Here is a 15,156-nt window from a genome sequence, read left to right on the forward strand (position 1 = left end):
CATTGCTAATTTCAGAAATATTCAGCCAATGTTTCCAGAGGGTTGTGATTTAACTATTTTATCATATAACAAAAGACTTAAACCCAGAAAGTAGTAGATTGTTAAATCGAAATTAGGAAACACTCCTAATTTGAAATTTTACCTTAGAGTGAGGATTGAAAGCATTCAGCAACTCCCAGCATTGTACTTGCTATTTTTAGCCAGGAAAATGTGTGATCCAGTGCAGCACCATTTGCTTTTTAAAATTGATTGTGCTGTCTTTTTGCTGGAAACAAATATACTATCCTAACACCATTTACATAAGAAATCTGGAACCCACACAGTGTCAAGCTGAAATGCAGAACAGCAAAGCTGTGTTTGAGTGACCTTTATGTATAGTGTGTCCACAAAAACCTACTAACAAAATAAAACTTTTTCAGGGCTGTCAGGATTCACCAACACAAGGTTGGAAAGAATAAATCAAGATACAGCAGAAAGAGTAGTATATGGTGAGGAAAATAAAATAAAACAGTACTCTTCAAAAGGCAGGTTAGTTAAAAAGAATCCAGCATTACACTCATTTGATCTGCTGGGTTTAGTATTCAGGTGGTTGAGACACTGATGATTTACATTTCAAAGAAAAGAATGAAGCTTGCTGATGATCTTCCTCAAAGTATGGGTGAGCCTGCCTAATTCTGCATGACCCATATCCATGGAGGCAATGCCAGCACCTTCAGTGCCCACCCTTCCCAGCACTGCTCTGAAACTCAAGCCTTGTCTCTATCACCCCAAACGCTCACATTTACCAATTTAGAACTTGCCTCAAGCATAAAAGTAAACTGTTACAGTATTACAAGGTTTCTGGTACACCCCTTTGTGAGAGTATCAATAAATCCAGGGCAACTGCATCTAGGAAATAGATATAACAGCAGGTTGTTCACCTGCAGATGAATAAACAAAGTGAAGTGCTTCAACTAGCATTCATTTTGATTCATTGATTTTTTTTTTGTCCTGCAGGCGCTATTAATACAATGAAACCAACAGTCTCATTGTTGACTTCTGTCCATGTTCTTTTGAATTTGAATACATCTACAACACCAGATGTCAACATATCCCCTAACACTGTGTATGACCAAAGTTCCCAGAGGAAATATTTGGTGCCTAAATGCCAAATTTTACTATCTTTAACCCTTTTTTAGGGACAACCCCCTGCCCCCTCAGATAAGCTTAAGAAAAGTTTTCTAATGGGGTTAAATTGCTATTGTGTAAAAAGGTGATATACTCTAGAAGAGCATTTGGCCATTCTTTTGTTAAATCTGATGTTCATTGCCAAGTTGAGAAAGAAATTTGCTTTGGTTCAGTTTCCTGGCAGGTTTCTTCCTTGTTCACTGATAAAAAGCAGATTACAAGAAATTAGGTCTGAAAGGGTTTGTTAAGGAGAATAAACATATGTGAGATATTCTCTGTAGAACCATGGTTGTTTCTGTCAGATAGCATTGAACAGTTTGAGTTGGAGGGGGCCTTAAAGGTCATCTTGTCCCAAATCCCCTGTCATGGGCAGGCACACCTCATACACCTATAGGGGGAAAAAGGGGGGCACTAATTTATTTTCCCCACTCTGAAAGGCATCTATTTATAATCACCAATTCTTATCTGTAAATCTTTTCCTGCACTCTTAAAAATAACATATAAATAGATATGAAAAAAAAAATAAGTAAACCAAAAGGACAACCAAGCTTTATTTCCTTCTTGGAAACTTAATATTTTCCAAAGAACATTTTTGAGATTTTTTCCTGCCACTGACAGCAAAAGACCAGACTTCTACAACTTCACAGTCCTATTAAAGTAAATTTGGCACAACAGTTATATCTGCTTTCTCCACTGCAATTTTAAGTTCTAGTCCTAAAACAGAGTGCAAGTGGGGTGTCTTATCTTCTTCAATTCAAGAAGTCCCTCACAGTCAAAAATAGCCTTAGTGAACTTCATATCAACTTGACAGATTAAACAAGAGCATTTACATTCATGCTGCCTCTTCCTCTAAACTCAGCTAAAAAAAAAAAAAAAAAAAAAACTGCGGCTAAAGAAACCCCATTTGTGTCTGTCTGGAGGATTGCTTGAAGACAGTATTTGTCATTATAGGTTAAAAAAAATTAATTGAAAGTTAACTTCTAAACGTTTTGATTCTTTGCTAGGACAACAGAAACAATGTTCACTTCCCCACACACACATCTCTCCTCTTTCCTTGAACAAGAATATCCTATTTTCTTGCACAGTCTGAAAATGACCTTTCATTTCAACAGCTCTGTGGACTCCACTATTTGCCGAAACAAACAATTCCTTCCTGGCACAACAGCAACTATTTTAATATTCTCTTCAGACTTTCTCTTCCTTGCAATCCTAATAAATGCATTCAGGTTTACAATGAAGAGAGATCCTACCAGACAAATGGCAGCAAGGTTACAAGCACGAGCTGCTGACCTTCTGAAAGCTTGTTTTCCAGAGCTGCCTGATGGGGTGAACATTCCAGTGATGTTATTCATTGAAACAGGAACTCCCAATATTCCCCTTTTCCGAGCAAAGTCATTTTACCTTGACAACATATCATCACTGGCTCTCTTCTGTACATCTCCTAGGACAAAAAAGAAAGGCGAACAATTTATCAATCATGAATCCATTATTTTGATGCAGATATTAAGTGAAATCCAATTTTTATTGAACACATATTTTGACTATTATATACACATTCATATGCTGTATCTTTAAGGCACAAAGGCTAAATGTATGTCATCTCATCTGAACTGGGATAGAGATATAGCATTTTTTCACTACAGTATAAAACACTGGTGCCTTGTACTTCACAAATTCCTGATTTTTCAAAAACCTTTAAGCCATTTAACCATTACAAAGCAAACAGTTTACCAGGATTTCTAGTTTTATGATTCATTTGATTTCAGCTTGCAAGAGTTAAAAAAAGTGTCAGATCACCCAGGTTCAGTTATTCTGTATACCAAACCTGTAAGGACTTGTCTGCTTTCTTTCCCGGAAGCTGGATTACACCCCACAGAGCTGTACACAAAGGTGTGCTTCCATATCCTAATCTCCTTCTTTTAGCAGAGAGATTTCACCCCTAAAATAGTCCCTGTGTGACAGAGGGGCCCACCGCTGTTATGTCCCACACTGGGAAATCTGAGGCCATCTCTTCAGATGAAGATGGGGTTTTCATTTGGGTAATGCTGCAACCCAAACCCAAAAGCTACCTCATGAAACTTGCCTTTCTCTTTTCTGCCTGAAAAGCAGACAGGGTCAGTCCTTACCTAACATCCTGAAAGGACACTTTCAATTTGCTGGGAAAGAGTCAGAAATTCAGCTTGCTTCAGCAGAGAGAATTACAGGGTACAATCCCAAGCAAATTAATAACACACCAGGGCTACGGAAATAAGGTCACAGTGTCTTTGGCAGGTTTTTGAATAGGACACTCACAGTCAGTCTAGATTCTTGTGCTAATACCCTCTTTGAAGGTACACTTTTTCCCACTGCAGTTAGTTAAAGTGGGTAAGAGAGGTGTGGAGAGCAAGCCTCATGTTTCTTCACCCACTTTAAGTTAGAGGAGCTTGGTTTTATACTGTTCTTCTGATACAGTTCCTTGCAGGTGCTTGAAGGAAGCTCGGCCTTGAGCTGAGTCAGAGTTTGGTCCCTGCTCTGGGGCAGGGCTGTCCCACAGTAGGGCAGGGATGGGGGCACATAGAGGCTTCCTTGAGCAGGGGGAACACCAATTCCAGACCCAGAGTGGCTGAAGCACCATATACCCTTCCTGTGGTCAATGCCTGCACCCAGAGAGAGCTGTAGAGAACAGATGCTACAGAGCAGACCCCACTGAGACCCTTTTCCCGGGTCAGGCACAGGCAGCAAACTTGCCTGCAGAGCTGGGCCCAGGTGGAGAACCTGCAGGTGGTTGAGCTGCATGGGACAATGAGAAGGCAGTAGAACCTCAGGGACACTGAGAGACAATTGGGTGGTTCAAAGCACAGCCTGCAGCTGGACCTACAGCCAAACAGGTACAAACTCCTCCCAAGCACACGCAGAAGGGGATGGGAGGCAATAATGCAGAGTGGAAGTCGGCAACAGCAAGATGCTCACAAGGCCAGAGCACCCCTCCAATGAAGTCAGTTGTGGGTTTTCAGCCTGGAGAAAAGAAGGCTCTGGGGAGATCTCAGAGCACCTTCCTGTACCCAAAGGGGCTAAGAGAGCTGGAAGGACTTTTTGCAAGGGCATGCAGTGGGAGGACAAGTGTGTTGTCTTATATATCAAGAGTTCTATTATCATTATAGTGCAGGGATTTAATATTTTATAGCCCGAGCTTCATACCTCCTTGATGTTTCTCACAGTCAGCTCCTCCGAGCACTGACTCTTCCTGAACCTTGCAGTAACTCCTCTCAGCAATCCACTCTTTTACACCACTGCTCTTATTGGCTACAGGTGTGGCCTGTTAACATCAGGCCTGCTCCTCATCTTTAGTAATTGGTTCAGCTGCAACTCATTGTGGGATAAGATTACATTGTGTACCACCTTCATTTACCCATACTGTATCCCCCTACACAAGGGGGAATGGCTTTAAACTGGAAGAGGGTAGGTTAAGATTAATTATTAAGAAGAAATTCTTCACTGTGAGGTTGGTGAGGCCCTTAACAGGATGCCCAGGAAAGCTGTGGATGCCCCATCTATCAAAGTATTCAAGACATGTTGGATTGGGCTCTGAGAAACCTGGTCTAATGCCAGCTGTCCCTGCACATGCTGTAGGTTGGAACTACAAGATATTTAGGGCCCCTTCCAACCCAAACCATCCTACCATGTGATTCTGTGGTTACAGAAACAGTATCTCCATGTATAGAGATGTGCCTGGTTTTCTACAACTCCTCACTAAGTACATCAGCTACCACCCAAAGGAGCTGCCAAGCTTATCCTGCAATGTTGGGGACTATAAAATAACAGAACAACAGGACACTGACTTACTTTGTCTTTCTCAAGATTACCCCAAAGGTTTTAGAGACTTGTTCCACATTCAGGTCTGTACCTGTACATCTCCCTCTGTTAAATTCTGGTAAGAAAGTGTTCACATTCTAAATGGTGCCTTACTCATATTATTACTATTTTTCTCAAAAAGAAATTTTTTTCCCCCTGCAGTGTTAAAATAATCTCTTGTTGCCATCTTTTAAACTAACCAGCTGCTTCCTGCCAAGATCTACAGCTCAGTTGTTACCACTATAAAGGTATTTCTTCAAAACATTAAAATTTATTGTAGCTTTATTTGTTGACCCAGCTGTCATCTTAAAACTACCTTTGTCAGTGTGCACTGCCCCTACCAACGTGCTGTTCTCACTGCATCTGTTCTAAACAATGCAGTACCTTTGCCAGCAGTTACACTTTGTATAAACGAGCCTGGAACTGGGAAATGGGAATGAATTATATTCCAACAATGCAGAGAAACTCCTGAGATCAAAAAGGTCAGCGTCAGTATTTAGAGGGTTATACAGAACAGGAAGTTAGCAAAAAAAGGTCCTGCAAAGTAAGCAACAAGGCACACTTGCACACATATTTGTCAAGCAAACAGGATTAGGTGAGGTGCCTTAGAGCTGAACTCTTTCTATCCAGGTATACTCTCCAAATCACAATCACTAAAAGATGTTTGGACTTATAAGTCCACTTATATTTTTAAAAGGCAGTTTTTTTCCTCTGTTAAAGACTAGGGGGTTTAGTGTCCAAAACAACACTTAAAACACTTATCTGCATATGACTGAGGATCAGCCTTTATAAAACAAACCTTTAACTTCAAAATTAAACTCGAGGTATGTAGTTGAGCTCCAAGCGAGCAACTCTTGCCAAGCAGGTGTCAGATCAGAATGCTGTGCAGTGTATTTGACAGAAAAGCTACTGTAGTAAAAAGAAACAAACCCACGATTTGGTAGTGGAAGAATTCAAAGACTGCCAAAAGAATGACACAATAAGTGCTCTCTGTAACAGCTTTTGGGATTCTTACTAATGCATACCTATACTCTCACATTTAGGATCAGGCATCTGATTGTTTCAGGGGCTCCTCAAATTTAGATTTAAGGGATATTCTTAGGCTACTCTTAATAAAAAACAAGCATGCATTTTAAGGAGCAGGGAAATAACTAAGGACATGAGAAAAAAACCCCATCACCCTCAAATGCTTGGTACAATAGGGCTCTAATCATACAGCACAACTACTCTAATCTGCATGATTAGGACATTTTTACAGATCCAAGTAATCTTTCCATTTATAACTGGAGGGCTATCTACATCACACTAATACCCTTTTCCACTTGGCCCCACCCACCAAACTTCTGAACTAAAATACAGGCACACCTCACAGGTGTGAACCCATTGAAGTTACCAGGATTAGTCATTCTGATGCATATTCCTGTTTCCAGTGCATCTGTATTAAGCAAATGCATTTATATTGATGCAAATGTCCTAGTGGAGACATACTACAAACTGAAAGGAAGATATAAACATTGTAATGAGCAGAACAAGAAAACATCTAAAAGTGGGGCATTAAATCTAAGAGGACTGAAGGCAGAAGTCAAATTAGCTCAAGGGCTTAAATACACCCCTAGAATGAAGTGGCAGTCATTGTAAGAAATAGAAAGCAGACTCTGACAAGTGTTAATTAACGAAGAGAATTCCAGTAGAATTCTTTTACAATAGACCTTCAAACCATTCCTACTCATCAGGCTCAAAATGGTTTCACTGGGGCTCTCGGGAGCTATTGAGGTTAAATAGCAGCTATTTTGTTCAGTGCATCTCACATCATATCAGAATCCCTGGAAGTTTTGCACTGCATGCTAGGATACTCCTCACCCCACCCCACCAAAAAGTAAACTGAATCATAATATCCAAGTGAAAAAAATAAAAAATCAGGAAACAGTTCCAATTGCTGTTTAAAAAACTTTTGAACCAAATAAAAGAGCTTTCAGGTTTTACCTCTCCCTCCCTTATCTTGCCCAGGCATGCCTCAGGGAAGCACAACCTTCACACAGTCACAAATTCCCATATCCCTAACTCCCAAAACAGAGGTCTGTAAGGAAGGTGGGCTGATTTTTAGGTTTCCATGCACCTATCAAATATTTTCTGAGCCCTGTAAAGAGTTCTAAAGTAAGACAGGTCATCTAAAGTTTATTAAAGCATCTGTGCCTTGCAGCATGGAGTTCACATATTGTGAATGCAACATTACTCAGCCAATTTAACAAGATTAGCCAGCCTGCTTTTTCCACTTTCTGTCATTTCTTCATCCATAACAAGCCAGCTTGTAGCTAAGGGCAGCCAAGCTCTTTTAAAGCTTTATTCTTTCACAGCTAGAAAAATACAGCATTTACAATTGGGAGCTATCATGTCAGAAGCACAGTAGCAGTAGCTTCTCACGGGTCATTCAAAGTGTGCTACACAAACCAAAAACAGGAAAATAGAAAGGAGACTAGGAAGAAAGCAGACTAATTAACAGTTCTAAATTTTAGTTAAACTCTGCTCAACCTTCTGCTTCTCAGATCCAGCTAGACAGCTAATAAGCCTCATGGAATCCTGGCTCTTAATTAACACACAATTATTTCCCCAGAAGGATTAGAAGTTTCACCAGTTGTTCAAGAAGTCAGTTTTTACAGCTCTGGTTAGATTACTGTCTATGTTTAGGAGCAAGGGTTACTGCTCCATATCCTATTGGTAATGAACCTGTTTTGTTTTTTTTTAATGCAATCACATCTTGAAAGCATTCCTCCTTTTCACTGTACAAAGCTTCTATGTGAGCACATAACATTCTCAGGCAATAATTCAGTCACTCGACACAAAAAGCCAACAGCCAATAATGTCAGCATGCTAATTATACATTAGCTGTTTGAAAGCAGAATAACATGTGAGCATGCACCTTTCTGAAAGGCCAGTCCAACATTTTACAGGCCAAGGTCTGAGACTCTGTGCTCCCTAGCAAGGAGCTGATCATCAGAAGCAAAATGCTAATCAAAGCAAAACCAGTTTCACCAGCAAGTTGCTACACTAATTTCCACCAAAGTTGGAGTTGTACCTTCCCAAGGCATTCCAGAGGCTATTAGTCCTTCTTGGGCTTCTGGCTAAACACACATCTCATTTTAAAGCCCTGTCTCAGTTTTGTGGGAGCAGGTGTCACTTTTAAACTACAAGGCTGAAGCATTTGCCCTTAATAGGACAGTCAATCATCAGACCTTTATCTTACTTTAAATCATCCCCAGCATCTTCAAGCAAAAGCTGGCTATGACACTCTTATGGTCCTACAGATTTCCTTTTCAAGGTACAAGAGTGAAAATAACAAAATATACTAGCTTTCTTCTGCTCCTTCTGGCTGCTCCTCTGTGCTGAAAATTAATACATATCACATACACACAATATATACATATCACATACACACAATACATATCAACATATCACTTGAGGAATTTGGGCGCACTATGCTAAAAATGTTTAGAAAACTGACAAATCTGGCCATCTTCATGCTTTAAAACTCTACAAAGCACACTCACTGGCAGCAGCAGGCAAATGGCCAGCCCTTACACCTCATCCATCACTTTAGCTGAACACAAAGCTGTTAGTTTTTCACACCATTGTAAACCAGCTGTGACTGGCACACAAGACCACATAGTTGATGGAGGTTCACGAATGGCACCTGTCCAAGCCCCCTCTGCAAGGCAAGGAAGGTTTAGGAAAATGCCCCACCCTCCCCAGTCCTGCTGCTTCACTTCTGAGCTTCTGTTTGCTTGAGCAGTTCGCCTCTGCCCAACACCTCCTGCTCCCCTCAGCCTCTCAACAGAAATGATGCCCCAGGTAATTAAAAAAAAAAAAAAAAAAAAAAAAAAAAGAAAAATTACACACGACACTGTGATATTTTCTGAAAAATCCCTTCACCAAGATTTCTTCTCCTGGGACGTTGAGAAGCCTCAGAGAAAAATGTAAATAATAATAATCTGATTGCTTCTCCTTGCTGTTTTGGATGATTCTTGGTAGGGGATTCTTTCATTGGTTCCATGTGAATTGTGTTTTCCTAATGACTAATCACAGCCAGCTGTGTCAGACTCTCTGAGGAGTCACAGGTTTGTATTATTCATTCTTTTCTAGCCTTCTGGCTGTATCCTTTCTCTTTCTTTAGAATAGTTTTAGTATATCGTTTATTTTATTTTAATATAATATCATAAAATATTAAATCAGCCTTCTGAGAACATGGAGTCAAATTCTCATCTCTCACCTCATCCTGGGGACCTCTCAACACCACAGACACACATAACCAATTAATCACCTCAGTTTGCAATCAAAACGCAATGTGACTTCAAACACCTAAGCCTGCCCCCACAACCCTGTGTCACCTCTGTCCCTGTCGAGCCAGCTGCTGATGCCACCAGAGACTGCTGGCTACAGACCAGCTACTGTGGATATGCTGCCAGGCAGCAGCAGAGTCAGGAAATCATGTTTTGGGAGGCCTGGGAACCTGGAGAGGAAGCAAAAAAGGTTTTGTGTCTGCTCAGTGCCTGGATAAGTCCTGTAATAAAGTCCACTGAGTGAAGATCTACCTCTAAAACTGCCCACCTGGCTCCTGCTCCCAAGAAACCTGTGACCATGTTCACAGGGGTCTTAAGTTGAGGGAAGAGATGAGAATCTGATTCCATGTTTAAGAAGGCTTGATTTATTAATTCATTATATATATTACATTAAAACTATACTAAAAGAATAGAAGAAAGGATTTCATCAGAAGGCTAGCTAAGAATAGAAAAACAAGGAATGATAACAAAGATATGTGGCTCAGCTCTCTGTCCAAGCCAGCTGGGCTGTGATTGGCCATTAATTACAAACATCCAACATGGGCCAGTCACAGATGCACCTGTTGCATTGCACAGCAGCAGATAATCAATGTTTGCATTTTGTTCCTGAGGCCTCCCAGCTTCTCAGGAGGAAAAATCCTAAGGAAAGGATTTTTCATAAAAAATGCCTGTGACAGAGACCTGCAAATGTGCTGAGGCTGCACTCAATCTCACTAGCTATGGCATTAAGGAAGGTGATATTCAGCAGCAGCAGTCCCAGTGGAGACCCCAGGGTCTGACAGGGTCTGGCATAGTTGCCAGACTATGCTGCTACTGGTGCTCTTTTACCTTTCCAAGTTGCGGCTTTCTTGTTCATGCTGTAAGTTAACCTTGCCAAAAAAAAATGTTTCCCACTTTCAAAAGTTTCTTTCTTCCTGAAATGAAGAGACTCTCTCCCAAGGAGGCCACTCAATGGTTCCTGAGGGTCAGCCATGGACTAAATTAAGGAGTGTCTTCAATGAAGCACATTTCTCTGTGCAAGTGTAGCTCTCCAAGCAGCATCAAGCCTACTGTTGGCTTTTGCCAGATCAAACCTACCCTCACAGTGCTATGACCAGCCCCAGGCCTCTGGTTATCCCTACAGAGCGGTGTTTGGATGCAGAGAAGCTGTGCTCTGCAGCCCCCATGCCCTTACCCTGGAAAGGACACCACTTTTCAGTCCCATGGCCCGTCACAACTGCTTGGCAGGGCCAGGTCCCTCCAGCCCATTTGCTCTTTGACCACGGCCTGCAGGAGGCTCTCCCATCCCCTTGGCTTCAAAAAAGGGCAATGAAGGCATCAGCAGGCTTACTCTAGTGGAGTTCAGGTACCAGCAACCTTTATTTGGCACATTCTCCTTAGCTAAGGCAGTCCTTGCCCCTGCCGCCCATTCCTGGCAGCTGTCCAGTTGGAAAGGAGGAATTCTGTGACAATTGTCTCTGCAGGGCTGCTTGCAGCTTGCTGGCAGGGCTGGCAGTCGCTGGGCCTTCTCCTCAGCGTTCCAACAGACCCGTCTGCACACCCTTGCTGAAGGAAGCAGGAGAAAGGGCCTCAGTTCTGTGGCTGGGCAGAAGGGCTCCCCATGCCCCAAGCCTGACGGTGCTGCTGACTCCATCTCCCTGCTCTAAAGAGCCTGTTGTGGGCCCTCCCTCCACCTCACTTACTCTTCCAGAACTTTCCCAGAGAGCTGAGACTCCTCCTCCTGCTGCTGCCCCATCTCCTTCAGCTTCTCAGCGTAGGCCTTCCTCAGGACGTGGGGAGGGCGATAGGGATCCTCAAACACGTAGGGGCAGGAGGTCTGCAAAGGCAGAGGAGGTCTCCTGAAGCACTGCCACCAGCAGCTGGGGCTGCTCCCAAGCCTTCAGCCAAGGTGTTTGCCTTGCAAGGCCTGGCTCAGGGCTCAGAGAGGGCACAAAGCAAGGAGCCCGTGTCGCAGCCAGCTGCACACGCCAGCCCGAATGTGGGAAAGACATTCTGTGCTGTCCCTGTGAGCTCACAAGGCCTCCTGAAGATAGGAGAAGCCCTATATCTCTCCTGAAGGAACACCAAGGTCGTTACCATGGAGGCCAGAGGAAGGAGAGAAAGTTGGGAGATATGGACTCTCGCTGGCTTGCAGAGTGATGTGGCTCCCTGGTCGCCTGCTGGGAACTTTGTTTCTCTTTTATGGCCAATGGGCACTGTATATGTGTTAGAAGGGTGTCAATATCTGGAAGAACTATAAAAGCTACATTGGTTTAATAAATTTTCTCTTTTGCACCCTTCTGATAGAGCTGTGTATTACTGTACCGTGTCATGCTCTATAGAGACACCCGGAGCCTCAGGGACAGGGGGCAGGGCAGAAGAGCCCTGTCCAGCCCCCAGCCATGGCACCACTGCTGTGCTAGGACACCTTCCCTGCTCCCCTGCCACCAAGCAGAAAGGTAAAAGGCCCTTTTCCTGGGGGCTGTGTCATACCTTTCCTCGCTCAGTGACTGCTCGGTTGCTGAAGTATTTGCGATACACGTCTGCCTCCACCTCATGGCGCTTGGACGCCAGCAGCAGCTGCAGCTCTCTTTCTTCCTTCTCAGTAAAGATGGGGTGCTTCCCCTGAAGGCCATGTACAGAATTAACCACCTCAAGCTTGGGCAGGGCAGGAGGGCTGGGACCATGTGCAGGACTAGCAGAACCCCAGCATGGACCTACCTCTTTTGAGCGTTGGGCAGCCCTTGCAGAGACCTTCAGGCCCTGCTGAGTTGGAGAGGTGGGGCGCTTCATCGCATGGGTCCTCTCCAGGATTGCAGGCAGGTACCTGAAAAGGACAAACAGCAGTCTGAGCTGGTGGAAGCCAAGTGTGAATTTCTATCTGTGGGACAGCAGCCTGTCCTCTGGCACCACCCAGCAGCTCAGTAGGTGGACCACATGTCCAGCAGGACAGTGTCTCCAGGGCTGTTGGGCATCAGCACAAGGGAAGCATCACCCATTATCACAAGTGATGATGAGAGTGTGCCCTCAGCCACACCACTACCCTACAAGGCTCACCCCAGGATAGCTTCCTTGTCTCTACCGTGATCTGTTTCCGCCGACTGCTGACTGGCCTGAGAAACCCTCTTCCGAGCCAGGAACACGGGATCCAGCACACTCACTGCAAGCAGGAGGAAAGAGAAGAGCGCACAATCTTTGAGATCATGTGGGACAGCACGGGTGGCAGAGCTGTGCAGTCATGCTACACAAGGCTCACTGACTATCCTTGCCATTCCTAGGACGCCCAGACAGGCCCTTTTCTTTTGTCCACACTGGATTTGTGTGGGAATCCACAAACCCAGAGGGTTTTGGGAAAGCTGCAAAAGGCAGGCCTCAGAGACAGCAGAACTGTGATCAGAGCTAAGCAGCAGCCATGAGATTGGTCAGCAGAAAAATTATTTAAACTGTAGAAAAGGACAAATAGAACAATGGTCTGTGTATTAACGCTTGTCTAGAATAACTCTCTAAGCTACAGAAGAGTTTATCTAGCAAGATATTAGGAAGGTTGAAGCTTAATAATGGAGCTCTGTGCATTGTGTTTAAGGCTTACAAGCAGGTATTGTACTCGAAACAAGCAAGCATTGTTTTAACCAAATGTACCTGTGCTTATAGCGGTTGGACAGAACTACTGTCAATGTGCTTTTGCTTTGTGTGATTGGTCAAAAAACTTATAAAGTGAGTTGTAGCATTAAATTCTTAATCTGCTGCCTGGGATGTGAGCTGGTGGCATCTTCCCATTGTCATAACCACGTAATGAGACTGATGCTGGAAAATAAAACAGCTCAAGGAAGTTCCACAGCCACCCTGTCTCGTTTGTGATTTGTAAATAGCCCCGGCTGGCAATAGATTTGCTCCAGAGCTGAATTCCCACCCAGCCACCCACCACCCCTGGACATGGTTTTCCTCGTCTCCCTCTTACACCCTGCCAGCAGCAGGGACCCACCAGTGAGAAGAGCTGGGAGGCACTGAGGGATCCCAGGAGCCCACTGGGAAAATTGAATTGTAGAGGTTCCTCACAGCTCAAAGCCTCTTCAGAAAAGGTTCCCCCACACTTTTTTTCCCTCATGAGGACAAGAGCACAGACAGTCCCTGCCAGCTGGGGCGTACCTCTGCGGCAGCCCCCACCCCACGGTGCTGACTCTCTCCTGGGCTTCAGGGACACCAGTCGGCCCGATGGCTGGTGCGGGGCCTCGGCCACAAAGCTGCAAACAAGAAGGCACCAGCTGGGTAAACCTGGGGCAGCAGGCTCTCTTGGAGGCTGGCACATATATTTGAGGCACACTGCCTGGTCCTTGGAGGACAGGACTCATGCTGTCCTTGCTGCCTGCACAGACCCTCTTGTCATCTTATTGCAGGGGTTCCATAGTTCCGTAGCTGTCTCTTTATCACAAAAGTTTCACACCTTCTTGGTGTTTCTCGTGGGGAGCTTCTCAAAGCACCAACTCTTTCTTCTTCACAAAGCAGCCAATTGACTCCAGTTCCCTTCTCACCCAGCCACCCCACTCTTTTACTGCACTCTTCTTCTCACTAGTCACAGCTGTGGCCTGTAAAGTCAGGCTTGTTCCTAATCTTTTATAATTGGCCCAGCTGCTACTCCATAGGGGTAAGATTACTTTCTACACTATCTTTATTTTTTTATATTCTATATAAGAATATATATCCCCCTACACCCTCTTGCCCCTCTTGAAACCAGGATAGCCACTTCATCTGCAATCTCCAAAGCCAGGGGGGAGTGAGCAGTGGAAAGAGAAGTGTTCCTATGAAGTAGCTGCTCTTGCCCAAGTTTGGCTGGAAAGGAGCCTTGGCAGGAGGGTACCCCCAAAACAGTGGCTGACAAGCTAGGGGCTCACCTTGGCAGTATGACAACCTCATCTTGACTGACCCGACTGAAATTGTTTTGGCCCGGAAAGGCAACGGCACTCATCATGTCAGGGTCCTGGAAGGGAACAGCAGAACATCAGCAGAAACCCAGAACATGTGCTGGATTTCTGAAACAGGAAGCCTTCACACACTTTCTCCCTTGATGTCATTAGCCCTTCCCTCAAAGGGGATGAGGCACTCCTGAGATTTGGACTAGCTCATTGGCAGTGTGCCTAGGCTGGGAGGTGAGGAAGGTGACAACAGCCCAGACAAGGCAGCTGGAATGTTTTGACAGCACATTGCCACAAAGCCATGAGGAGGAACCCCACAGAAAGGACAAGCTCACCTCGAGAAGGGCTGTCAGCATGTTCCCTGTTGTATCCATCTCCAGCACACAGCTATCAAAGAAGGTCATGGTGACCACTTTTTTACGCACAGCAAGGATACCGATGGTCCTGAAGTTGAACTCCACCTCTTTGTTTTCTCGGAGGGTCCCAGCAAAGTAAAGCAGGGTCTCCTGTACGCACTGCTCCACAATTTCGTGGCGAAAGTGGATGTGTGCAGCGATGTCCTCAAAGTCTGGCTGAACCACAGGGATGTCCTCTAGTGAACAAGCACAAAATGACAGTGCCTCTCTCACCACAGTTCAGAAACTAGAGATCATCAGCACCCAGCTCCCAGGCAACACTGCCAGTGTCCCCCCTTCTAGCTTCATCCACATCTCCAGGATGGACACAGCGGACAGGAAAGGGCAGGGAAACCTCTGCCTCCTGCTGTGAGCAGCCAGATGGAGCACAGGGAGCTGAGCAGAGGAGGATGGCTCCTCAGGGAGGAGCAGGGTGCTGGGCTGTCACATCGGTGCCCACACTCTGCACTTGGCACGTTGGAAGAATTGATATTCGCTATATTAGAGGGGTTGGCACCAAGCCAAAATGCAAGGCCTGGG

At 44.6% G+C, this 15,156-nt stretch overlaps 1 protein-coding gene across 1 annotated transcript; it reads right to left on the reverse strand.

The window, feature by feature from the left end:
* Positions 1 to 10,759: 10,759 nt before the first annotated feature.
* Positions 10,760 to 14,867, reverse strand: LOC134419037 (uncharacterized). Its single transcript, XM_063158028.1, has 8 exons — positions 14,557 to 14,867; positions 14,201 to 14,286; positions 13,458 to 13,552; positions 12,369 to 12,471; positions 12,033 to 12,138; positions 11,805 to 11,936; positions 11,015 to 11,148; positions 10,760 to 10,877 (listed from the first exon to the last, which is right to left on the reverse strand). The coding sequence occupies exons 1-8, from the start codon at positions 14,623 to 14,625 to the stop codon at positions 10,844 to 10,846; spliced, it is 759 nt and encodes a 252-aa protein (XP_063014098.1). The 5' UTR covers positions 14,626 to 14,867; the 3' UTR covers positions 10,760 to 10,843.
* Between the last annotated feature and the right edge of the window lie 289 nt (positions 14,868 to 15,156).

Source organism: Melospiza melodia, chromosome 5 (assembly GCF_035770615.1).
Source record: "Melospiza melodia melodia isolate bMelMel2 chromosome 5, bMelMel2.pri, whole genome shotgun sequence".
Taxonomy (NCBI): domain Eukaryota; kingdom Metazoa; phylum Chordata; class Aves; order Passeriformes; family Passerellidae; genus Melospiza; species Melospiza melodia.